General features: G+C 47.3%; 1 protein-coding gene across 1 annotated transcript in view; it reads right to left on the minus strand.

The window, feature by feature from the left end:
* Nucleotides 1-20,982: 20,982 nt before the first annotated feature.
* The window catches only part of LOC131207771 (T-box protein H15-like), a 45,987-nt gene continuing 39,104 nt past the window's right edge, over nt 20,983-27,865 (minus strand). Inside the window, exons 5-7 of the mRNA XM_058200399.1 lie at nt 27,215-27,459; nt 26,571-26,582; nt 20,983-21,544 (exon numbers count right to left, since the gene is read on the minus strand). Coding sequence (XP_058056382.1) covers nt 20,983-21,544; nt 26,571-26,582; nt 27,215-27,459 — 819 coding nt within the window. The remainder of the gene's footprint in view (nt 21,545-26,570; nt 26,583-27,214; nt 27,460-27,865) is intronic.

Genomic DNA, 27,865 nt, shown 5'->3' on the forward strand with positions numbered 1-27,865 from the left:
GAGAAGGCTTTGCTCCGCAAACTTTTCTGGCAAATAAAATTCCGTAACGATGAAAACATCGAACCAGAAGACCCGCTCGACTATCGAGGGCCTAGGCCCTCCGGGGGAAACCTAGTGAAACGCTGCACGATGGAAAGCTGCTGAGTTCGCAACCGCCCGGGTGTGCTGCCGATCAAGATTGGTGGAGGACGTCCTTTTCGAGGACAGTTTTGGGGGCATAAAACTTTCCGCCCATGCGATACGCTACGGACGGTTCCATTACCAGGGTCCGGTGTTGTAGTTCCCGAAGCCTTGCTCCGGGCGACCAAGACCAAGACGAAAGCTTCGCCCGAAATTAGATCCAGATTGGGGTGGAGTGTCTTCGAGTGTTCCTACTGGCTCAAGGTGGAGTTGGGTCCGTGTGGACCCAAAATACAAAAGTCCCGTTCGAAGGACTTACCATGTAGCAGCCTTACAGTGTGTCTGTGCTGGGTGGTAAGGCTTCCCCTGAGAAGGTGTAAAGTTCTTTGTTGCTGTCATTTAGATTCCTGACTGCCAAGAGAAAAAAAAACAGCGAAACAGCAACACTTCCGACGGGCTCTGGAGCAACCGGTTACCGATGTAACAAACGGCTCTGTGAATGTGTTAACAATTGTGACCCACAATTGGTCTTGGGAGATGTTTGAGGTGATCTTGTTTTGTAAGGACCTCGAATAAATGGATAACAAACGGAACCCAGAAGCTGAAAAAAGCGTTGAAACACAAGGCTCGTCTGCAAAAACATCTGGACCATAAAAAAGGGAGGCAGCCTTAATTATGTTCTAAACCAATAGTTTGACCCACAAACTGACCGAGCAGTGACACAGTTTTGATACACTTTATAGCACTGGCCACATGTGACTCAAAAAGCATTTGCGCACCTTGCGCCAGGCTGTAAACCTCGTCGAAAGGGCTTGTCTCACATACCGTTGTCCTACACGAGTTTATTGGCATCAGGACGTGATCCGATCCGATCCCGATGGATGTCCTAGTTTTAATTAATTCTTTACAACACCGCTTTATGGCGCAACCCTTTTCCGAACTGCCCGGGACCAGTTGAAAGTAGGACACGATTGGCCGCACGGCGGCCAAATCGGAACGTAAGGATATACGATCGATGGATGGCAACCCAATTGGCTAGCGAAGAAGCGCGGCGCCTCCTGTTTTGGGTAGGGCCGGCCGACATCCCGGCAGCTGTCCCGGCGTCGTCAAAAGCAACGCATGCCCAAATCAAGATCCTGGCCCTCGGTCCATAAATGTATTAAATGATTTTATTTGTTTAGCTACCATTCTAATTAAACTTAGACATTGGGGCTCCGTCCCGGTTCCCGGTCGGTCGTAAAATCCGGGGCCCCTTCCCACACTTCCGGGGACCACACCGAAACGTCCGAACGGAGGCGTTTCGGTCGCTCGAGTGATTTTCGAGCGCCGAGCGAATGCGAGATCTCCTTTCTGCGCCCCTGGCTCACCTGGAGCCTCCGGAGCCTACGGAGCGACACGGCTTCACGGTATAAAATGCAAATGATGCCGAATTTATGGCACTTCTTCGCATTCGACGCGTTTGGAAATTTATTATTCCGTATCGTAAAAGCCGTGTAAAGCCGGCCAGTCGCCGGTCGCCACTCGCGCGCGCAGGATTGCGAGCCTGCCAATTGCATCGGTTTATCGGGTTTATCCGAGCACCACATCTTCCTATGCTGAGCCCCTGGGCCGAGCGTCTCGAACGGCTAGACAAATGTCCGTGGCAAATTAAGCCACTTTATTTCTGTCTTTTTCCCTCTCTCACCCAAAGCCTCGTCGCCGTTGGTGGCATTTGACTCGCTGGGTGGAATGTTTCTGTTTTAGGGGATGGTGGTAGAGAAGGAGCCTCCAAAAAACCTACGGCTCCCTCCCGAACCGATAGTCGTCTGGTCAGGAAGTTTAATAAATTGGCTCTCATTAACCGCGTTGCATGCGATCGCCGCCGTCGGTTTTTGGGTCGGCTCTTCGGTCGCCACCTCCTAGACAAGCATAACCCCGACGAGAGCATAAAAAACGCACACCCACCGAATGGTTCGTAATTCAATAACGATTTCAAATGGCTGGCCCGAGCCCGGCGGCGCCCTTAATCAGCGGGTATCGCTTCCCGCGCATCTGCGTAATGCGCGCATGGCCCCGCAGGATCTCGACACCACGACCCTGCAAGACTGACTGACTAATGGCATTAATTTTTTTAGCTCTGTCAAAATATTTTCCATCGACCGTTGACTCGACGGGTTCGACGGTAGCTACCGATAGTTATTGGACCAGTTTGAGGACCTTCAGAGAATACTAACGCTGCTCACTCACGATCGTTCTAGTAGTGCGTAGTTCGGTGTAACTCCAGCCGAGTGTAGGCTCTTTTTCGGCTGATTCAAGGGAACGGTTTGGCCCAATTTAAATTATAGCCACCGATCTTGACCGTAACAAGTAGGACGTGCTACTGACTAAACGGATGATTGAGTGAGGTCGATTAACCCTAATCAGACGACTCACCAACCAGTTGCTACTCTGGCCGCTCCGATCTGCTCCATCCGTCGCACAGTTTGAAACTCCGTTTAATTTGGACAATCATACTGCGAGAAAACAATCAATCCTATTAACGAACAAAAAAAAACCTAAAAATCATCACCAGAAAAAGAGAAGAAAAACAGTTTGGCTTCATTTTGCTTTTTCTGTATGTTAGTTGGTTATTTTACATCGGTTGCGGTGGCTTTCGGAACGCAAATAAGCGTCGGTTATGCTCCTCATCGGGAGTCCCGCGCTCCGAGATTAGTGGCAAAGTTATTGTGAAGGTAAAAAACCAACATTGTCGAGTGCCACTTCGGTTGGCAATAAAAGTGAACGACATCGGCGAGGCGAAATAATCCCAATCCCAAGGACCCCAAGGTCCCCGTGCGCCCCTGCTGAGAGAAAGTTTGCCATTTTTTTTCTCGTTTGTGTCGAAAACTAATCGCCCCGCCAGCATGCTGACTCGGATAATTGCAAACGAATTTGATCGTCCGCCTCCGGCTCCGGGAGCGCGACCACATGCGTCACAACATAAAAAAGGGGACCGAACCTAATCGCCGGTGGGCGAATCACACCCAAACGTGTCCCTTTTTCGGAGCCGACCTGCTCGCCAGGCCAACGACTGCGCGGCGGCGGTCGCCGGAAAGGCAAACAATTTGCCGCTCCCTTTATGATGATCCTGTTAAAGTGATTATCATAAAAGTTATCATAATTCTATTATCTACGGAAGATTTGACTGCTCCGTTCGCCGTCCCGTTCGCGCTGCCCGCAGCCCGGAATCAGAAGGGAACGCACCGAGGACGACAAAAAATCGCGCAGGACCAAAACGCGCAGGACCACGGGCGCTGGGCTGGGCTGAGCTGGGCAATGTGATGAGAAATTACACCCTCTCGTTAAAGAGATAATAAAGAGCGGCGGCGGCAGCATAGGGACCCGGCTGGGACGGATTCGTTCTGTTACCCTTCATTAGTCATATCGTTTGGAACTGTTTTATGGTCGCTTCTGTGGCGGTGATTTCTGGGAATGTTTTCACGCAAGGGCAGCACGCAGTGGACAGGGCCAAAGCCATTCATTCCATACCGGTTGGCGTAATGTGCGGTCGTTGCGTTCAGGCGCCCTGGTTCGGGTGGGGAAAAGTTGAAAAAAAATCCCAATTTGTCGAGAAGCCGAATGTTTGTTTGTTGAAATATTGTCTATTAGATATTGTTCATAAATAGAGATTAGAGTGCATCGCAGTCCTTGGCTATGCTATAGGGCATATTTAGAGGCTTAGGTCAAGAGCTTAGATTACACCATCTCCTAATCCTATCGGAGTGTGTAATCAGTGGATGAGAGAGTGGTTTAACAACTGATGGAACCTAGTCCGCCTGATATATCAAACAGGATGAAATCATGAAAGGAAAATGGCTGCCGTCTGCCATCGTATCGGGAAGATTCTGCTGGTGGACAAAACATGACTGAAATTCCTTCGACCAAAAGACCGTGGACTTCGGTTGTACGTAATTGTTCGGAACATTTCACACATAATGTTTCATCCCTCCTGGCAGATACGGTACCGTTACGATCGCTTCACATCCTTCCCTCGAAGGCCGCCGTAAAATGTGCACTTTATGACTATTTAGTCAGTTCACTGTAAACATCAAATCTTGTAGAGTAATATCCTTTCCAACAGACTCGGGGGAGTATAAATAGCAAAACTCCTTTCATCTACTGCCGTGAACGGCGCCCGATGACGAAGGTGCACCGACCGCGCCCGGTACCATGAAGCACCACATAAACTGCATTTTATGGGTTCATTTTCATCATTAAAAAGGAAAAGCTTCGCCACCCACCCATCGGGCGCCATCGAGGACGCGAGATCAAAGGCGGAAAAGATGCGCGAATAAAACGCGGCAGCCATCGGCAACGCCACTAGAGAGAGACGCTGACGGTTCATTTATCGTTCGTTTATTCGTTTGCCGCTTTCCCGAAGACGTTTGGCCCCTTTCCGGCGGCCGAGCAGAGGTTCCGATTATTTGGCGTCCAAACGGCCACCGTTTGAAAATGTCGGCCGGTTTTACTGGCTTCGTGCGAGCACAATGTTCGCAACCCCCGACGGTGATTCCGTTTCGGCTAGTAAATATGCTACGGTTAAACTTTGTAGAAGTCGCTTAAAACGTTCCGAGGCTTACATGATTTGCTAACGAATTGGGCAAAAACAAACAACTGCTAAATCTGCTTAATTCGTGAACGATTTGCACGGTGAGCCGCGTATCTCACCGTTCGCAACTCACAACTCACTCACGTGTGAGATGATTTTGATTACATTTGTTCGAAAATATTTTTTTTTTTAGGACATCATTCCGTCATTTTCAAGTAGACAATTTTGGATCTGGGCAAACAACATTGATTCATGTTAAAAATAATTTAATTTAATTAAGTTTAAACGTTTATTATCTCGAAGCATTACTCAAAGAAACAAATGATTGCTCAATTTGGAGCTGATACTAGTCTAAAGAATGTAAACATAATAACCAGTTATAAGTATAACATTTAAGAAACTTCTTTGTTGATCGTCGATGAGTCAATTGCTAGTTGATTCTCTTCGCTTGTCTAACACTAACTATCCCGATTGTCGTTCAAGAAAAGGTTACTTCTTATTCAACATGTGTGATGGAAATGCTTGGCGACGAAGATCGATGGACGACGGCAAACGCTAATAACGGTAGCACTGCTGTAATTAAAACTCCATTTTCCGTACTGGAAGCCCCCATTGCAATTAAGAATCACATTGCAAAACTCTCCTGCGGGAGTTACGTGTGCGCGTTAGCTTAAGAGTCGGCTCAATTTAACGCACGTCACGTGAAATGACCAGTTTCTGAATGATCTTGTTGTGTTCGCTTGGCCGTTCGCCGTGTGTGGTCGCCGGGGAAGCATTATCCTTTGCGTAACAGGACAAATGTACCTCGCCACCTACGACGAGGTGAAAGAGCGAGAGAGCTCCCGTTTTAAGGCGGTTGTCACTCGGCTCGGCGTGATTCATAACAACTTGAGCTGACTCTGACGGCCCCGAGCGAAGGTCCCGTGTTTTTTTTAATCAGCCAGCGCGACCACCGATTGGCGAGGGAATTAATATCGCCGGACAAACAGACATGGCTCGGTGGCCACTCTCCTGGCGAGATACATGGGCGCGATACGCAGATTAACATCATTCAAAAAATCAGCCCAAGCAGAACTCCGTGCGCTGGTGGTGAGCATATATAATGAGGTGGGGCTGGTGTGAATGATTTCTGGCTGCCGGGACACACTCCCGGGTCCCCGGGTCAGATGGAATGTTCGAAAGTATAAATAAACTAACGCACAAATACGCCACCGCCACCAATCATCGTGACTGAAAAGCGTATCGAATCGAGCGACGAACCACAGCCCGCGGTGGGGGGAATTCGTGTCTTTCTTCTCCCGTTTTATGTTTCCAATGGGTCGGCTCAGAAGCACGATACGATTTCGTTGGCCACTTCAAACGAGCTTCAAATGGAACCACAACAACCAAAGCAACAGAACCGAATCAGTGTGCGGCCTTCAGTTTCATTCAACTCCACTCAAGCTTCAATCGTTCACGAGAGTTGCTTTCTTGTGTTTTGGGGCGACAACAACGAGGTCTTGAGTTTAGGAAAAATCGTTGCCACGTTGTAATCTTGAACATCCGTATGACGGATTCGGTTCCGTTCCCAGCTCACCGTTCACACCTCACGCCAAGGTGTGAAGGAACAAACGCGCTAACCAAACACCGTTTGCGGGGCTGCCCCAATTAAATCATAAACTATACTTCCCAGCACAGTGTGGCGTGTGGTCGGCTGTGGTATTATATGTTCCGGCCGGTCTGGGAAAAGAGTTAAGCCTCGCGATGGTGTCAACCACGGCCAGCCTGCTAAGCCGTCAACACGCGTAACGAATCCGAGACCTTGGCTCGATTTCCAGCGCCAAATGTTGGGTATGCCAGCATCCACATACACGCTGAAGGTGCCCTCGACACGCTAAAAACAAAACGCCACCCATTCCGGGGGCCGGTGCCAAGTGCCGGTGTTCGGTTTTTCGGAGGTGGCGGATGAAGGTTTCCGTCACGAACCAACACCAAAACTTCGAAGAAAAAACGAACCCTTCCGCCAAAAACGAGGCCAACGGGCTTGGTTTGATTGGTTGTTTCGTCACCCGCAAAACAACACCATAATTCGGCGTATCTGCTTTGATCTGTTGTTGGTCTGATTGTTGATGGAAGTAGCTCGAATTTGGCTATTTTGACTCAATTAGACACGCACGCGGTCTCGTAGCTCGGCTACACGTTTTCCAAACTGTTCTGAGGCGGTAACAGAGAATGGGTCAGAAATTCTGGCCTCTTTTTTCAGTTAAGTGACGAATCCCCACAAACTCTTCTTTGAAGAAAGCAGTGGAATTATTTGCATGCAAAGATGAAAGATGAGTTGATGAGTTTGTTTTATAGGATGGCTTTCTGACATCTCGACTATATTATAAAAATATTTAGAAAAGGCTCTATAATTTAAAGATGTCGAGTCCTCGTTTTCTTGTTGTTGCAAGCAGAATCACCAAAAATAGAAAAACTGTAGGCACCACATTTCGGACCAACAATGTTGGACTGTCATGGAAATGTTGTTCATTCATTGAAACCGTCCCTTTTCCGTGTTGGCTTGGGCACAATCAATTTCCAATAAAATCGTGATAAGAATCAGCCGATCGCAACGGTAACGATCAGGTGTAAGGGCTTGGCACTGAACAAAGTACTGATAGATAGACGATACTAGCGCACGGGGAAAGGATTTTCTCGTTGATGCCTGCCCGCTGAAGGACACACACGCGAGGACCTTAGGGAATGGAGCCGAGAATTCCACGAAATCGTTTGACCCTTCGAGGAACCCTTCGAGGAGACAATTTGTCTAGCATCGAACGAACGATTTTCCATCGCGGAGTCCTCGCCACGGGCAGACAACGAGTCGCCTCCGGTCGGTAACGTTGTACCTCGTGGGCCGAGATGAGACCTCGCGATAAAGATGTTAGGTCTTGCTGGGTGAGAGATTTTTGGAAGATTGATCGGATCCGTTCGATCATCCAATTCGCTCCGTTCGGTCCTCGGCCGTATTGCAAAGTCATGCGGGGTGTTCCGATCGCGGACCGATCGGAGCGATGAGAAATAAAACTATTATTGAACCATCAGAGATTCACGCGATATCTACCTCCGGACCCTTCCATCACGCGTAACGAATCACGGCTTCGGGTTCGGCCACCAAAAAAAAAGCAAGGAAACAAAACAACGCCATCACGAAATCTAACTCAAACTGGTGTGAAAATTGAAATTTAAATATATGCATTAAGATTAGTGCCGAGCGCACGTCAATCATTGCCCAAGATGGGACCGGGAGCGTGAAAAATGCTCCGCGGAGCACTTCGGGATCTCGTCTCCGATGCTCGGCGCTGTCGAAGGATGTGCCCACGGAATGGATCGGACTCGTCGTCGATCGGGCGATGATGTGGCTACTTTTGCTTTTACGCCTCTGATGGCTGCATTTATGAATGAATTTGTTTCAGCCCGTTGGTGGCCATTCATTAAGAACGTTTAGTATTGGGCGTTGGAAGGCAACAAAACAGGATTTCAGGTGATTGAATCTATTTCTGCGGTACAAAACAGGATACCTCAGATGGTCGAAGGTATGCAAAGTTATTCCGGAACTCTGTTCTATCTTTAGCTTCAAATACGCAAATGTTCTCGTTCGGTTTTTAATACTTTTTGCAGCTGCCGGAATCTAACAAATCTAGGTCTAGGGCAAAGCACAAGAAACAGAACAAGACAGACACTTCCTCGAATGGAGTTTCCAAAAAGGACATTCGCATCACGAGATCCGCTTCAAAAGACACAGTAAATGACACGTTTACCCCAAGAGTTACCGAAGCCGACTTGGCACCGCCCAAACTGCCTTGCTAAACTCAACAATCCGCGAATCTCCGTTCGCGTTGGGTCGCAAATCCCAAAACATCTTTCGCTCCCTCTCATTCATTCGGCCAATTCGGTGATGTCGGCCGCTATCATTACCAAGCGGGCCTGATCCCTGAACCAAGCCTGAAACGGTGCGATGAAAACATCATTAACCTGGTAGCCACTAACTACCGTCTTCGGTTGGTCTGGATTTGTTTTGGTGGTCCGTCCGTCGTTTCTTTCCGCTTTCCAAGACCCACCGTTCTGTCTGGCCTCCACACACTTTAGTCGCCTCTTGGCTACCTCACATCAACACGGCCGACAAAAAAAGGACCAACTGCAGAAGTGTCATGTCGCTCAAATCACCAAACCGCAACGGAAACCACTCGCAGCGCTGAGTCAGCGGAATTGCGCTCATTTACATGATTTGGCCAGCCCATTTGATTAATCCGCACCACTCCGGTCCGAGCAACCCCCCTACGCCTTCCTCCAGTTGTTTGGATTTATTTGGGGCTGCCTTTGGAGAAACGGGAAGAAGCAGAAAAAAATACTGAAGGTCGATTAAAAATTCAAATTCTTGTCAATTTTTTTCTCTCCCAACTGTCAAGACAGCGGCCAGCAACACCGGCGGCCGAGTGGCGATCGCGGGATGTCTGCGTCCAAGTCAGATCGGTTCGTTCGGACCATTCCCGTCCCCGCGTGCATGGTGAATCATTTCACGGTAGTCATACCCACATCAGCGACAGGATTCTCGATCGACCCCAGAACCTGATCGTTCCCCAGGGCATCGGGAAATCGCGTCAAATCAAGCCCGGCCGTCAGCGGGGTGACTTGTGATAGACAAAAATTAGCCCAAACCCGAAGGCAACCCGGGTCCGGGCAGGGCCGTTTAGGGAGGACCACTTTCCGGGAGGTTTCGGTGATGGTGTTGAAAATATTAAAAATATGGCCCGCATTCCCGGGACCCGCGCCGCCACAGTCCAGAAGCTCCGGTGGCTCGTCCGTTGCTAGCTTCTCCGTGAGTTGGCTTTTATTAGTTTCATCAACCGAGCAGTTATGTCAATCTACGGTTCGTTGACGTTCAACTGACTTGTGGCACAAGAAGCATGCTACTTTTTATCGGCCTGTCAGCCGCTGGAATGCGATCGTTGGTTTGATCGTACGTCGACATACGGCAGCGCTGGATGTCCGTTGGTCGGGATGGTTTGGTTTTGGCCCGGTTCGACGATGTTTCGACTAGCCTACACGTAACGAATCGAGAATACACCCATTTCGGATACTGCAGAACTAGACACGATCCCGACGGATTTAAGGCTAGAGTTAGTGGCCTCCTTTGGAGCCACGAATTACGCAATTGCTTAGGAGCTTTTGTGTTATTCAAAGCACAACGCCTTTCACAATTGTTATGAATATTTCAGGAAATTGAAAGCTTATCTTCAAACGATAAGTTAACAGAATGTTAATAACTTTAATGACAGTTAATCTTAATAACTTTATTTGATTTTGTGCGATACACCAACAAACTACTGTTAAAATAGAATCAGGAATTTATTTGAAAACCAAAAAATCCTCATTTATTCTCCTAAATCTTTCTTATTACGTTTAAAATAATCTTCACTATATGCAATACACCTTGGTCTACATTTGTTAGAAAGTTCGAAAAGGTCCAAAAAGTTCTTTTTGAAATAGCTTTCATCACATTCTTCCTTTCGAATTCTATCACAACTATTGACTGTAGAAGCTGTTCTCGGAGCAGCCTCTTGAGTTTAGCGAATACCCAGAAGTCACTTGATTCTAAGTCAGGTGAATACGCTGGTTGCGGAACGATATGAGTCGATCTTGTGGAGCTTGTGGATCACGAAGACGTGATGCAAAAACATCACCAGGAAGATGAATCAAAAACCGTAAATCACTAAAAAAGAAAACTGTTTCCCGTTGGTTTTTGGTAACAGTAGTATGTTTCGAAAACACCAGCACATTGTTTCACGATTCAATATACGAGCTAATATCATAAATTGTTTTGTATATTTATTTCAAACCAAACCTCATTTACTTTAATTAATCTTAATAACTCAATTACCTGAAACAAAAACAGTGATTCGTGCTCAAAACGATTGATTTCCTTTGGCATCTCTTCCAATCTTTAATACGACTACAGATGTTACAGTATTCAATAAGTCTCTCTACAATTGGTCATGATTCAAACTTTAACGGGCTTAAACTAAAAATCCCATAGACGAATAACGGTGCATAATTTCCTATGCTTATTTCTAACGTTCTCTTCGTTTCTAAGCTCTCCTTAGACCAACCTAGCGCACTGACGAAACCACACGACTCCTGGGGCGGTCACTTAGTCCTACGAAGACAAAGCCGTCGGTTCCAAGTGGTTGGCTCACGCGGTGTATAATTAGCATCGTTCAACATATTGCGCCACGTGGTCGCGGCCCCGTCCACGTTCCAGCGCAGATTCTCACGCCATCAAACGCACCTCACACGCAAGGACGAGCGATTCATTGTCTACCTCCGATGTCTTCACCGGCACGAAAGCGATGGCCAAAGCCGATCATAGGCGATCGGTGTGAACCGACGCGAAAGGTGCCAAACGGTTTCGATTAACCGTTCAGTTTTAACCGTTTGACTTTGTTTCGACCATCGCCAGGCGCCAGGCCTCTGCCTTCGATCGGTGTGGCAAAGTCGCGGAAGGCAAAATTCCCACAGTCATCAAACCTTTTACGTGCACCGAAACCAAACAATCGACCGGCGCGATGGCGCTTCTTTCGAAAGTGTAGGAGGAGAAAAGCTGGCCCCAAATGTGGAACACACACCAATACTAATTCGCTGGCTTCGGAATCGGCTTCGTGTGCCAATTTTCGCACCCATTCCGGGCCGTTTTGTGATTTCTTAATTAATTGTGCTCTATAATTATTTATTAAAGGGGTCCTCCTTCTTCATTAAAATCGAACATGTGTTTCCTTTTACGAGCTCATTGGCAACTTGAATCGCCCAAGTCCTGGGGCTGGCGCTCTGGCGCACGGAAATGGTCTATGAGAAGGAGGGCCGTGTGAAGCCCAAGATGAATCGCGCACTCCGTTCCGGATCGTTGCGTGAAGCCGAAAACGGAGCTGAGCTCATCAGGGAGCAGCTGTCGACATTCGCCAGTTGATACTCCTTGGAGATGATTTTCCTCCCGGAGTAGCGTCCCAGTCTCGTGCGTTTCTCAGTCCTGCTTCATTCCAGTTGCCAGCCGAGCCAACCGTTGGAGCAATTTCGGTCGCACAGATGTGAACGGCTTGGTCTACGAATTTCGGGCCAGTCAGCCAAGTCGGCCCCTGAAGGGAGGGTGGCAGATCCAAAAATAATGGACACACGCTTTGTGTTGAGGAAAGATGACGACAAGATGATGGTTCGTGGATGGTTTTTCTGCTCCACACTTTGAACCCTCGCCAGTCCGGAGGCCGCTGTTTGCTGATGATGGAGCATTAGGCTGAGCTGGGGTGGTCTTGGGTGGTGAGAACTTTAAATTCGCCCAAAACGCTCGGTGTGATAAAAGAAAAAAAGTTGGTGCATAATGTGGCAGGAAGTCAGCCAGAAAGAATAGCAAAGTCTTAGTAAAGAAAACAGCATCGAGTTTGCTTGTTGTTGGTAGAATATTCTATGCTTCAATTCTAATGGTTTGGAGCGATGCGTAACCTTTAAAATGTTGGCACTAGATTTACCACAGCACTTTCTAACAGATCTTTTTGACTGATCGTTCAGCTTCAATTCATAGTTCCCATGCAACGTTTGCTATCCGAAATGATGTCATATGTTCTAATAGCAAAGATCTAATAAGTAGAGAATACATTTTATGAACAGGTAATGTATTTAAAATTGATTTTATGATAGCAATAGTGAGTTTTAAGGTAGACAAATGATCCCCAAGGCAGTGATGACAAGAGTGATGATCCGCAAGGCAGAGTTTGAAGTTTCCCGAGGTTTGGGGAAGAACTAGACAATCTTGTAGTTTTGTGTTTGCAATCTTGTGGCGTCTAATGTAGAGACGAAATATGCGGCACATGGCTTTCCGTCAACACCCCTAAGCGAAAGTGCCATAATGAAACTATTTTAACCATGAAAATAAGCATTCCTTTGCCGTTAAAATGAAGATTTACTAAAATTACTTCGTTGCTTGGAACGATACGGGCAAAAAGGAGCGAACTTCTGAAGGGAACTTTTTCCATGGAGAAGGGAAGGGAAAGGAAACGGGAAGGGGTTTCAGTTAAAATTGTATCGATAGAATTATCAATGTCAATGCGTCTATGACACTGACAGTTCGAAAATACACAGTAAAAGATTTCAGAAGGTGCCCTCTTTCAGTGTTTATTAATATTTTCGATATAGCCAGAATAAATAACTCATTTCTGTATGATTCTGATTTCAGAGGAACAGAAATTCAAACTTCATGGCGAAAACGACATGAAGCTGAAGTGCCACGGTTTCTCGGTACGCAAATGGTGTCGTCAAATGGGTTGTTCCAATAGCAATAAGACTACAAACACTTGGAATACACACCAGAAAATGTAGCGATGCCACTGTGTAGAAATGGTGACAAACTGTAAACAATTCAATGTTTAATTACTTAACAATGTCTGCAGATCAATTTAACTATTACAATTAATATTGTTCAACTTTTTGTCATTGTTAGGGATTGCAAGGAATAAAGAATGGAAGTCATAAGCAGTAAGCCACTTTTCCTTACGCACCAGTCATTTTGAATGGTTTCGGTAGAAATAGGAATATTTAAATAGCTCTAGCGTCATATATCAACAATGGAAACAAAACAGTAAGTAAGTAACATGGTCATTTTGTGACTTGTCCATCTGAACATTCATGCACCTGAGCGAGTCATTCGCAGGCGTGTTACACATGAGTTGTATGTCTTCTCTAGTCATTTCTCCTCTCGGATTGACCGTTAAACAATAGCGTTAGAGCTTACCATAACTGTGCATCACCTATGCTGAACTTCAACATGTCCATGAGCCAGTGCAAAAACAATATTTATTTCTTTCCTTTTGAAGCATGAATAAATGATAATATTAAATTTAACCCAAAGTTTTCGCTAGAAGGTGTATTGAAACTAGCATACAAATTCAAATTCCGCTGTTGGTTAAGAAGTTCGTTTATTTTGTCATTTAAACTTAAACTGAAAGCCCGCTAGGAAAGGAACATTATTTAAAAAACTTTAATTCGGTTAGTCTGATTAATTTGAAACCTTCAAAGTGTTATTTTAAATGAAAAGCCATTCCGTAGCATTTCACAATTTGTCCGGAACTCCTGGTCACACCACCACACCTACAGAGTCCCACCCATTCACGGCTGGCCGTAGTAAACGCACTGCTAACCCAATTTAGGGCCCGATTACGTGAAGCGTGAACCATCATCACATGTGCACGGCTCCGGGTTGCGCCACAAACTTCACACCTCGGCCACCCTCGAATCCCCGCGAATCGTTTCCGGGCCTTTCGATCCCAGATTGGATCAGATCAGGACCCTCCATGAGTGTGTTTGTGTGTTGTGATGATTTTCGCACTTTCTCACTCCAATTGACACATTTCCCGGCGAACTGCGTGCGTCTGTGCGGACGAAAGGGCAAAATGCCGCAAAAAGGGGTTACCCGGTTTCCGGTCCCACCGGTGAGCGAGATCCGGGTTTCCCCGCGGCCAGCGCGTTAAAGTGCAAAGCACGGCGACGGCGCAACGCAAATTGCGTTCCGGCGACAAAAAAAGGTGGACCGGAAAAAGGATTTTCTTGACTCCACGGTACCACAACCCTTTCGGCCCTCGGGCGAGGCCGTGAAACTGGCTGCGCAACCATTTAACGGTCGCGGTACTGATTGCTATCACACGGCCCGAAAGGATGGCCCGCCTGGGCACGGAGAGATCCGGCGAGGGTGTGAAGCCATCTCCTCGGGGGACCGGAGTCCTGATTTATCTAGCGGAACATCTTATTTTCAACCCCTTTTTTCGCTCTCATCATCAACGGGATTGGTATCGAGTTCATTTCGTAGCCTCCAGCCTCCGGGAGACGGTAACCGACCGAAGGAGGCCAGCCTGAAGGATGCGTGAATTTATGGCACCCTTTGGCCTCTGGTGGTCGCTAGACGTTAGGTCACGCAAAACTTCGGTGACCCAACGAAGAATGGAGCTCAAGCCTTTCTAGTGGACCGAAGAATTGTTGGAAAATGTTCCGAAAAACTCACATTCCAAAAACCGTGAGATCGCTGCTCCTTAGTCCCTTCAACAGTTTCGGTTCATTTCGGCCAACCCGACGCATTTGACGGTCGCTGCGTATCCGTTTTACGCTTGCAAAGTTTTCCCATCAACAGAAAAGGACACCGAGGACACCGTGGTAAATTAGAGCAATCCCAGCGAAGTGGTAACCTCTAGGCTCTAGAGTCGCGTGTGCCCCGCACGCCGGCAGTTCCGGAACCCGGCGCAGTAATTTAAATGATAATTTCATCCCCATTTACCGATTCGATTCGCCAACCTTCAGCGAAGCTTCGAACCCTTTCCGGGTTGTCTGACGGTTCCGCTGTCCCGTCCCTCGGGAGACTCGTTACATCCCGCTCGGCAGTGGCCTGGGTGCGTTGAAAAGTGGAAACCCAAATATCCTTCGCCCCCTTCGCCTGGTTGCGACCCATCCGCCGGCGACTCGGGTCACGTCAATCGAACGCTCCTAATCGTGACAGGTTGGACTCAAAACACCTACCAGCCGAGCCAGCCCGCCCCTGTGCCTGGACCCCGGACCTCTACCGACATTCTGGAGGATCGCATTAAAACTGTCACATTATTTGGATAATGAAGCTGACAAAAAACGCATCGCCGACGAACGTCGAGTGTGTCCCGATGGCAGGCAAGCCGTCTGGCCGGGTCTGGCAGGGCGCAGGGACGGAACCACTTAAATGTCTATCGGGCCGATCCGGGCTTTTAATCTATATCAATTAATCCTAACGGACATCGGGATCGGTCTGACACTACGTCCACTCCAGCCCGGGCTGTCCCGGAAAGTTGAGGCGCAACATTTTAGATCGGTTTAATCGAAGCAACTCAAATCTCCGCACCTGTCGGTCCCTGTGTCCCCGTGACACTGCCAGGCGGAACGGACGAAAAAAGGCCGTTAGGAGCACCCTGACGTTGATGCATTCAGGTTGCAGCAAGGTGCATGTTGTTGTGATCCCGTGGCCACCTCCAGTGACGGCCCAAAATGAGGCTCCCCACGAGCTTCGAAGTGGTGTAAGGTGGATTTTTGTTGTTCTAATTCCAACGCTGCTGGGGCGGAAAAAAGTAAAACCAGAACCCGGAAAGCCGCTGGCCAAAGGGAAGATGTGAAATAAAAATGAAGAACGCCCACATCGGCCATAAATACCTACGGGCCCGGCGGCCATGCACTCAATTAACAATCTCATCGGGCAGCCCGAATTTAGCAACCCGTCCGACAGGAATTGACGCGAGAGAGAGAGAGAGGGACCTAAATGGCATCCGGAGTGGCTCGTCCTGAAAATCGCCCACACGGCACCCGGGCTCGGTGTCAATCCGTTAAGTGCGACGGGATGAAATGTCAATCGAATTTAGGACTCCGGGTTGGCTGCAATTTTCGGCCGCCTCGGAGCCGACCCGGATGCCGTTGTGACAGTTTATGAGCTGCGCCGTGAGATGCGTTCGGAGCGGGCCCGAAATGCACCGGATTTGACGGTTGCCATTTTGTCAAGAATATTGACGGCAACAATTGAGTCTCGGTTGGACGCGTCGAGCCGAGTCGGGCCTTTGGATGGGTTTGATTGGTTTTGAAACAAATCTGGCCGCCTAATGTAGAGGTGGCAGACCTGGCAAAATGGATGGACCCGTGAGCATAATTTAGGCCGTTTGTTAATGTATGTTTTTTTTCTCGCTCCCGTGCTCTGTGCATCACTTGTCGGCGTTAAGCCTGCCAAATATGCCGCCCGGACGTGGTGCAAAACGAGTGATTGTCTTTGGCACCGAGAACTTCGCTGGTGACATTGCTGAAGGGTGACATTTTGATTCCGGTTTGAAGGTATTCTTCCTGCTATAACACGACCTGACACCGTCATAATGAATGTGCTCAATGCATCATCAAGTTCGTCTGTTAATTTGTGGATTCTCGGAATGTTTTCAATTACCTTTAGAAAAAATACCAAATTCAACGATTAAAACTATAAAGTTAATACAATTTCAATTATTTACGGCTTACCACCTTAATCAAGAAGCTCCCGGAATGATCATCGTGATGCACTTGGCTGTCACTGATACTTTTAAAAGTTGCCAGAAAAGATCGGGAGTCGATCGACATCGAAAACTGAAGAAACATTGACAAACTGAAGGAAACAATGACTTACAACCGCAAGTTGAAGCCATCAGAAAGCTGGCAGAGGACTTGAACCATAGCTTTAGGATCCGTTCAAAGTATTTTACATTGAGGAAGGATGATGTCACCCCGTGTTGACATCGCCAAAGACATGATTTTCATGGCTGATTCTCACCCAACATTCATCATACGCATACATACTGGAGACGAGATGACCACACAAAAATCCGTGTCGTTTCCCACCGAAAAAGAAGGTAATGCTCACGGCACTTTCGTGGTGTTTCGGCATTTCCACGGTGTGGTGCATAGTGAATTCTTGCCACAAGGTAAAAGCGGTTAACAAGGAATACTATTTGAGAGTTTTGAGACACGTAAATTAATTCGCCGAAAACGCAAGGATTTGTGGGCTAATGATTCGTGAATCTTGCGTTTCTGTTCTTCCTGTTTAATCGAATAAAAAAACAACTGAGAGGAATGCGTTTAAATAACCGAGATGAGATGTCGAAAAAATCGAATAAGGCCCTAGTGTAAATATCGAAAGTTGAGTTTCAAAAACGTTTTAAGAATCGTACAGGGTGCCTCATCATGGTGCATACTATTTAAACGTTGCATAACTCCCCCATTTTTTAGTCGATTTAAGAAATGAACAAGATTTAAGAAGAAATTCGGCAACATTAAGCACGCACAACTTTCACAGTTGAACGATTAATTTTATGTGGAACACAACAATTTAAGATTGCTGTTTTGCTGTAAATTGATTTATGACTAAAACGGCAGAAACTGATATTTTAGAACCAGGCTGTTTTCTTAAAATCGACTAACAAACAGCGGAGTTATTTCACATTTAAATTGTATGGGTCATGATGAGGCACCCTTTAACATACGTGCGTTGAAATCAATGGGGAGTCTACTATGAAGGAGAATATATCGATTTAGAGCAATAAACAGGCGTCGTCTATTTTTTAAATAATTTACGGGAATTTTTTAAAATTTAAAACCGTGTTAAATTCTCAACAACCGTTTGCCTACAATAGATCAAAGTCCATCCCCGTTCCAACGTGTCTCTGGGACAGAGTGTTACACTAATGACGACGGACGAGATGGTATGGTTTGATGCTAACCATTTCGCTCATTATCAGCCAATTAGCTGTTGCTCGCAATTAATTTCGAGTACACCACACCGCTTCTGCCGTGCCGTGGCCGATGGCTTAATTTTTGGCGTTTAATCGTAAATAGTGCGTCCCGGACAAAATAGTGCCCGGACAAAGAACAAAAGCATTCCCGACAACTGCAACGAAACATAAAAACACACGCATCGCGAATCCGCGAACTGCTGGCGGGCAATAATTGCTCCGCCCAGACCCAGACCCCAAATGTGCGCATTTTAATTGAGTTCTCAAGTGTGTGCAAATGCACGCGGTCCGGTGCACCAAGACCGCCGGTTTGGGCACGCTGGCCCCGGTTGCGGTCAATTGAAATGGTAAATGGACGAGAAAAAATGATAAATTGAGCCATTGAGCCTCGCGAGCAACGAAAAAACAACGAAACGAAACCCTTCGCCGTGGTGGTTTCGCGAGTGCACAATGCACTCGCAAAGTGCAGCCGCAGCGATGCATTTTATGTTTCTGTTGTACGCTTTTGTTTTTACGCCACACCAGGGGCCCTTCGCGCACAACGCGGTGTTAATGGGGCCGTGAGTCGTGATTGCCCGCCGGATATGACGTCCCATAAAGGAACATTTCGGCCTCTCGGCCCGTGCCTGACTGTCACGCATTGTCACGCTGCAGCCGTTTTTGCCATTTGGGCAAAAGCGAGAGTGTCGACGGGTTGAAGGCCACCGGGAGTCCTAAGGACGAAGTGTAGGCCACCGAAATCGTGAAGAACCTTGCGCCCAGTTTGAGTTGCACTGCTCGGTGATTTTAGAGCACGAACTGGGCACGTGACGAGTAATGAGCGAAGCGAGACCGTCCCGGGGATCGAATCGAAAATCCCTTAAGACGGCCAAATTGAATTCGAAACCCCCAAAAAAATAGAAGGACTAAGGACAGCTCGCTGCAAGGTATCGTAAACCATGTCGAATGATATTTATAGGCTCCGGGCCGGTTCCTGCCCATCCGATTAATTTATCCAAAGAGGGCGCATCTCCGGGACGTGTGAAACGGCGTACGTGTGGCTCACGAGGGAGATAGTCTCGCACCCAGGGCGATTATGGGTCGCGTGTCCGAGATGATGCGCGTCATTTGATGCGTTCTGGGTGCGCCTGGACGGAGAGGCAAATAAGTTACTCAGCGGAGAAACGTGCGAAAATCCGTCGCAAAAATCGTCCAGAAGGAGTCGAGATCGTCCGAGTGACTTTCGCAATGTAGTTGCAACGTTGGGCGTACGAAATGATGATTTATGGACGAAGGAACAAGTCCGCATAAGTGAATTACTCACCGGGAACCAGAGTTGCGTCGATTTTTCTTGCCTACTAATTCCCTGGACGCGACAGCTAGACAATCCAGAGGCCAGAGCAAGGAGCCAATCGGAAGACGGCCCTGCGTTGGCAACTCATCAATAGGTAAAGCTAATAAATCAACAATAACGGCGACACGGCCGTTTTGGGTGTGATTTGATGCACTCAGACGATGAAGTGAGCGAACGAATTTACATTCGTCGGGAGAATTTTCGTAATGGAATTAGATTGCTTCTCGATTGCTGAAGACACCGGAGATCTACCCTTCTGTGCATGTGGCATGTGGCCCAGTGGCAGGCAGCATAACTCTGCCTCACGGACAATTACAAAACCATCCAACGAATTTCGAGTTGTCTCGAAAATTCTAAAGGAGCTGAGGCAACTCTGGGAACAGCTGTAGAAAAATCACGTTTGGATTATGTGAACAGTAACTCGTAATGGAACACGGCAAAAGCTATTAAATACCAGGCTGTTCAATATGTTTTGAGCTTCAATGACAAGGGACGCTGCTGCTGACCTAATTTTTTGTTCTGTTGTTACACTCTTCATATGAACGTATGAGAAGTTTCGTTTCAATCTGTCTCTTAATTTTTTTTACAAGCCATTTTTATCGACATGTCACAGTATTTATACAACGGAAAAAAATCAAGTATCGTGCAGTGATTAAATTTTTTGTTGGAGTATAAAAGCAAAAGAAATTTATGGACGAATTCTGAAAGTATATAAAAACCCTTCGTCTTCAATTAGTACAGTAGAAAGATTGCCTGTTGAATTTAAACGTATTCGACGATCGATTCACGTCAAAGACGCCCAAAAGCAGTAACATCACCTGAAATCGTAGGAAAAATACAGAATATCGTATTGGAAAATCGTCTTATGACCAAAAAAGATTTAGTACAAGGCTTAGGCATCTCATTTAGCATTATTATCATTATTTAGACTGAAGTATTGGGTTTCAGAAAGCTGATTTGGCCCCTAGCGACTTCCATCTGTTTCCAGACCTAATACAATTCATTCGGGAAAAGCGTTTTTCATCAAACGATGAGGACATAACCGATGTGGAAACATATTTTGCAGCACTTCCAGGTTCTCGAATTTCAGTTTCTGGGATGGGATTCATAAATTAGAATCTCGTTGGAATAAGTGCATTGATGTTCAGGGAGACTATACTGAATAATAAGGTGTATTCCAAATCCATTCCGTTTCAAAAATTCTGTTTTTTATCGATGCACAACACTTTTGGAACAACCCAGTACATTATCAAAGTAATTTCGGAGCGAACAGATTTCGGTGTCAAAGATTGTAGAACACATTGGCCGGGGTCTGGCAACATTCTAACGTCTAGCCATTATTGTTTATTTCCAATCACGATTCGCACTCGTTTACAGCTGTTACTAACCTTTGTTTATCGATCTTTCGACACCTTTGCTCTATTTTACAACGAAACTGCGCCCTCTTCGATACACTGGGTGGCCCAAAGTAAATCCCAACCTAATCGTGCCAACAAACTGGCCAACGAAACGTAGCCAACGCATCTATGCTCTATGACCGTACGGTAATTATGCTCGGACTCGGATGAAATAAATAGAACCTGAGCTCAAGCTCGAGTTTATGTACACCGCGTTCCGCGTATCTACACTGGGTCGTCCGCCTCGGGTTAGTTGGAGGGACTCCTCGACGTCGAGGCCGGTGCTGAGCCGGCAGCCGGCGGTGAGAGCTGCTGCGGATGCTGCGAGTGCTGTGGCGGAATCTGGTACGGACTGTAGCGGCTCAGGTGGCGGGTCCGCAGGTCGTTGGGTGAGGGTGATCCGGCCCCGGGCGACGGCGTCGAACTGGTGGGTGGTGGGTGATGGTGTGCCGATGCTGGAGGTGGCGTTCGCGAGGTCCCGACGGAGGTGGCAGCCGCCAGCGATGCCGTTTGCTGTAGAAATCCGTGCGGAAGTTGAGGTGGCCACTGACCACCGGTCGCTTGCCAGAGGCCCAGGTTGAGGGCGCCAAGGCCGGCCGGAGGCCGTTGGTACATCTGAGGCAGCAGCAACTCACTGTACGGCGAACGGCCCCACAGCTGCAGGTGTTGGCGGGCCTTCTCGATGAGCGCCGCTTGCGACCCGTCCGGATCCTGGTGGTTGGACGCGAACTGGGCCATCGCAATCGGATCCGGAAAGAGGCGCATCGGGGAGCGAAGGTGCTGCTCCAGCAGCATCGCATCCATTGGATCCCTGCGTACGATACGGAAAACATAAAGCAACGACCGAAATTTTTTGAGCAAGTCTTGAAATAGTTGAGAACAGGAATCGTATTTGAAATTCCGGCTTTCGAACCTTTTTATTATATTGTTTTTTCTTTAAACTTTAAGCCGTTTATCCCAAGAATTGTATTCTTTTCGACATCGATCCTTTGGAACGCCCAACCCGTCTGGCACATAGTCAGCAGCATGATCATCATCAGCGTCATCATCATTATGGTTGCCAGCTAATCTCCGCCTCCGCTGCCTACAAACTGTGGCCACTCTCCTCCTGGCGGCCAAAAATGTGGGCTGCCACCTTCGCCCCACATCGGCACAAGGATCGGCCGGGTCCCGATCGGGGAAACGATCGGTTATTAAATAACTATAAACTTCGCTTCATTTTCAATTTCACACGACCATAAACCAATTCACGTGATCGCTTCGTACCCGCGTGCTCGGTCCCCACATTTCCCACCAAACCTGGAATCGCGGTGCCAGATGAAAGGAAGCCCTCGACGGTGATGGCAAAACCGAAAACACGGCGCCGGCGGAGCCTGCGCGAAGATTGGCTGCTTGGAAGGGAACCCAAAGGAGGCAAAGCTAAAGAAAACAATACATTCACGTCACGAGTCGCGTAGAGGGTAGCATCGATGCTTCTCCAGCAGCTTCTTCCAGCCAGGAGGCTCCAAAGAGGCTCGCAATGATCGCAAGTGACCCACCCACCAACCAACCGGTTGGCCGATTCCGCGTTGGCCAAAGAGAAACTCCCGTGCTGCTGCAGTCGGCGGTCACGAAATGGGATCGATTCCCTGAAACCGGCCAGCGAGAGAGGGAGCGAGAAGGAGAGCAGTCTGTGGGTCCTCGGGGCTTCGGTGTGCCGCCCTGTAATTTTCGTTTGCCGCCCTGGTGATGATATTAGCCCGAAGGGCTGTTCGCTCCTTTTTGATTGTCCGTCGCGTTCCGGGACAGGGACCTGGAGTCCCAGCACTCCGACCAGTCTCGGCCACGGACTGCAGCCCGCGACGGGACTCCGGACAGAAGGAGCAACTGCGGGGTCCCGGGCCCCGAAAAGATTCCTTCACACCTCGCGCACAACAAATTAGAGCCTTCAATTATTAGCTGCTATCATCGGGTGTAATTATGAAAAATCTGACCACGAGGTGAGGGATTCGTTTTGTTTTTGCTCTTCTGCTTCTTCTTCTTCTTCTTGGTTTTTTTGCTCCTTTCTTCATCGATCATTCCGCTGGCTGTGTGAGCGAATGGCCACAAAAAGCGAAGATGATGGACAGGTTTCGGATTTCTCGTCGAACGCACCGAATCGGCGTTCGGCGGGCCCTTTTGCCGACCGGGTGCTGCCGGACTGCCAAAGTGATTCTTGACCCCCCATCCCAGCCCCACGCAAGCCCCCTTTTACCGATTCTTTTCACTTTCCCTTATCACGATGCACTTTAACTGCTAATCAACTGCAACCGCGCCGACTTGCCCCGGCACTCGACTGCGCGACGGCAAAAAGGAAGCAATTCCCGGGGCCCAGGTTGAGTGTTGGCGTGCGGTCTTTAATTTCGTCGATTTTACCGATTTGTTGCCGCCCTTTGGAGTCGCGATTTGGCAAAAAACCGCGCCTTCAGCAGCAACCGGAGTAGCTGGCCTTATGCAACGTTACCCATTACGACATGAAAGGTAATTTAATTGGTTCAATTACGGATCGGACGGGGGCTGAAATGGAGTGCCAGCCTCCAACGGTGTGAGTCATCCGGTGGGGAACTCGTAGCAAAACGGACCTGGACAATTGTTGGACGTTTGTTACGCGCGTGACTAAGCCGCGAAGTGGTGACGTGTCAATCCGTAAACAATTGGCTTTAAAATAATCGATTGGATCGTGAGGAGAAAGTAACTTCAGTTTCTGCTGTTTTACAGAATAAGTTTAAACAATTCAATAGGATCAACTTTTTTTGAAAAAATATTGAGTGTATAAAATATCGGTTAGTGTTTTATATGTTTTGTGATCTATTTAACAGTCTCTCGCACGATCACCGGTAAGAGCATAAATTCATAGCTTCAAACTAACATCGGAACCGATTTAAACGCATTTATCATTTTTGTTCTATTTATTTTTAACGAAACAAAGCTTATCATTTAAACATTTGAACTACATGTGAAAATATGGCTGTATCTGTTTTTGAAATCGCACTTTTAAGCTGCTGAATGTTAGTTGAACATTTTGAGAGTTAAACTATGACGAAGTGTCGTTTTTTGATTGAATGCCGTGTACTGGCGCAGCCATAGGTGAATTTGAGTGGAGCGAACCAAAGTTTATTTTGAAGATATTTAGCCTTTATTTTCTACATCATTTTCCATCACTTTGCTTGGTACAAAATGTATCTCGATAACGTGACATCAATCAAAAGATGTCAGGTCCCTTCGGTGCCCTACCTTGTTTTCAAAAAATATTTTTAAAGCGATTTGCTTAAAAAAAACATAGTTTTGGGAAAAATTACTCTTGTTAAATGAATTGTTAAAAGGACTTAACTCAATAGGACTATGAAAAGTTAAACTCAGCAATAAAAAAATGCAACTATATTATGATCCAGAGATGCAGAAAGAGTTTCCATGAAATTTGCGAGTGAGCGTCGTGTTGAATAGAAAGTTGGTCAAAACTTGATGCAAGAAGTAATCATTCGGCGTCTCTTTGGTTAAGATTTTATCCTACTACAGGATATTGCATCATTCCACAAGTCCCAAAATAATGATACTGAGGTGTTGGACTATACACATTACATTTACATACATTAAAAAATGAATCAACGGAAAACTAAATTAAAATAATGTTATAAAATTTTGAACTCTGTGCATTTACCAGATAACTTGTTGTTCTAATTTAAATTTGACTGTATCATTAATAATATAAACTAGCCATCGCTTAAGTTAATCACTTTACCATTTGGGTTCTTCCAATCATTGATAAACGCAGAAAGATTGTGAGCAAGACTTCAAAAATGTCACTACAATATAAGCGATTGATGTACCGTGCCCCACCTAGCACCGCCAATCGCAGGACGAAAATATGTCTCCCGACTGCAACCGTCAATCGGCGTGTGGTGGATGCATTAATATGCATTTAAGGTAAGGAAATGGGAATTCCTTCCCCCGCGGCGAGAACGGCGTGGAGAACAAGAGTGAAAAATATGATCGATGTTCGCGGTGCACAGGTTGATCGGCGACATTAGAATGGTGGCCACCGGCGGCCGACGATTGGCAGGTGAATGGCGAGGCCAAAAAGGTGGCAGTCCCGCTCCGGAGGAGTCCTGTGGGCCCTGCGCATCAATCTTCTTAACGGAAACAATGCAGCGTCGTCGTCCTGGATGTTGCCAGGGCCACGGTTCAAGAATCGAAGGTGACGCGAAACGGCACCACCTTCGGCTTAAAGAAATCGCTCGGGGGCAAGTTCGCCGGGACGATCTGCGACTCAATGTCTGGCGCAGCTCAACGGGGCGACAGCGAGACTGACCGTGAAGAGGTTCCGTGACAAACGAAGGAGCGGCCCTTCCCCGGACCAACCGCCCGGGAGTCATAAATTACCCAGCCGCACGGCATGTTACGCTTTGCGTCTCTCGAAGTTCATCAATTTCGTGTAAATTACTACGCAACGTGCCGCGCGTCCGAGGCAACCGAAATGCGCCCAGTTCATCCTCATTCTGCCCCCCCGAAAAAGGGCCTCCGGCGGCCGTGTTCTCCCGTCTCCCGACGATGGTCACCCGGCCGGGCCTTCCGCCGGAGGTGTTGTAAGGATTTTATCAATCATTACGACCGGACGACGGACGGGCGCATCGCTACGGTTTTTATGCTTCGTTTTATGCTGGGCCGCAGCACCAGAGCAGAGTGCAGAAAGGCTTCAAAGGCGGTTTCGCAAAAGGCGGCAATCAGCGGCCACTCCGGCGGCGCAGGATTTCCTGTGCGACGCGCGAGAAGGAGATTGAAACGGCTCCGGACCGGACCGGGCTCCGGAGCCCGGAGGCTGGTCCGGTGCGCAGTTGTCGGAATAATTACGACCACTTTTAACAGTCATTTAGCTCCGTTTGCGCTTGCGCAACGCCGCGGCTTTGCGAAGGTGCCGAATGTTGCCGCTCTGTAATCAACACTTTAGTGAAACGAAAACGCGGAATCCTTCGGTCGTCTCGGTCGTGGCGGGGTCTCATGCGGTCGGCGGGATCTGGGCGTCCGGTGTCTTGCCATTTTTCCATCTCAATCTCGTACCGTCGGAAGATGGTGCTGAGCTGCTACTAGGAAGTAGCCCTTCCGTCGTGGCGCGCAGTTTCTCATTGTGCACGAGATGATTGTATATTTCTTGCACTAAATAATGTTCCGTCAGCCTTTTTTAAAAGATTGTTTTGTTAAAATAGTAGAAAAATTGATAACAGTGTGCTGAACCCTTATTCTCTATTTAATCTTCAACTTTCGTAATGTTTTTATCAAAACTTTAGTATGCGGGGAATCGGTAAAAAACTTGTTTTTTTTTTAGTTTTTCTTCATGTTACAACTTTTACAATGCAACCCAGTTGTAATTCTAACTAATTTTAATAAAAACTGCGAGATTTGTTTAAAACAGCTGTCTATCATCATCAACCAGGAACTTAGCGAAAAATTTGCCGAGATGAAATATCGTGGAGTTATTTTGGATGCTAGAATGAACAAGTTGAACAAGTCGAAAAAGAATAGTAATAGTCTTACGACACTTCTATTGTTGTGCCTCTTTTTTTCCTTGGAAACCAAACACAGCTTCAGAGGTTACAGAGGCTGCAAACCCGAATTATGAAACTAAATCTGACTTGTGGCCAGTCCACTTCATCGATTGTCATCTTGTCCTTCAAAAACTGACGCATTTGTCACAGTATTCAAAGCATAATAGATAAGTAATACTATTTCAGGTGCTTTATAATCATTACACCTGGAATTTGCATATTTACGATTTACGTCATCTTGGCATCGGTTTGGTTCAGCGTCGGCACCGAAATACTTACATGCCCGAATAGCTGAAACGTAGATAGAATTACATTTTTTAAATTTTTTCCATGAATAGGAACACAGCGAGCGGATAGATCAATGGTTGAGTTAGAACGTTGGGAACTAACCGAGGCTCACGTATTACAATATGAATTATAAGACGAACAATGTGTGAATCAAACATACTCGATAGAAACTTGAAGGATACCCTTTGTACTATGTGCGCAACAAAGTCAGAGAACCTTGGCAGGGTTTTGAAAATGTGAGAAAACCCCGATCGAAATCGATTATTAACGATCGGGCAGGAACGCCACCGATCGGAGTAATTAAGTTAACATTTCAGTGCGTCATAAATCATTCGAAATCGAACCGGGGCCGGACGAGGTCCGTGCTCGTATCTCCAGGCGTTACCTCTTATACCGTTTGTTAATTCAAAAACTTGAGGGAAAAAATCGTCCGTCGAGACCGAAAACGTCCGTAGGTTTGGGTGTCTTTGGCGCCGCCTAATGAAATGGATACGGCGAGGGTCAGCATTCTAGCTTCGCTCTCAGCAACATAAATCATTAAATTAACACCATCCGAAAGTCAACACCAGCGAAAAAGGAAAGCAGGGCCCAGTAAGGGGCCGTGTGGCCGAAGAATCGGAGACCGGGGAGCTTACCTATCGAAGTCGGTCAACCGCGACGAATCCCGGAATCCTTTGGCGAACGGGTTGGAATCGATTTTCAGCTTCGTGATCAGCTGATTCTGGTACGCCGTCACCGCGGTGAAGACGGTCTCCGGAAAGACGTACGTTTTGTGGTCCACCTCCTGCAGCTCCTTGGGCGAGCAGGGAGCGGTCTGTCCCGGCCCTAGTCGGACCAGATGAATCCGAGGTTGGTAGCGATGCATCGAGTTGAGTACAATCTGCAGCGAAAGGTTTTGAGGTATTATTATCGTTATTTTAATATAAAGTGCCGAAATCACATTCATGGAAACTTTTCCAATTTCTGATTACTTTCGCCGTTCGCCAATCAGGTAGTGAGAGGAAAAGTTTTACATTTTCTCAATTTTCCACCTTAAGGCGACTTCCTGTAAATTGCGGCTCGAGTCCGGACCAACACCCAGCGTCCAGATATTCACAGCGTGGCCATAATTTTCACGGAGCCCCCCAAAAGTTGCGAGGCGCATCACTCCATTCACGCAGAGTGGATCCGGAATCCTGAAAGTTTAATGCGCAGTAAACAACTCAACACAAACGCCAGCAGCAGAGGAACCGGAAAGGTGGTCGTGTGTCTGTGTGGGTTTCGCACTCGCGGGTGGTGGTGGGGCT

The sequence above is a fragment of the Anopheles bellator genome, chromosome 2 (assembly GCF_943735745.2).
Source record: "Anopheles bellator chromosome 2, idAnoBellAS_SP24_06.2, whole genome shotgun sequence".
Classification (NCBI taxonomy): Eukaryota; Metazoa; Arthropoda; class Insecta; order Diptera; family Culicidae; genus Anopheles; species Anopheles bellator.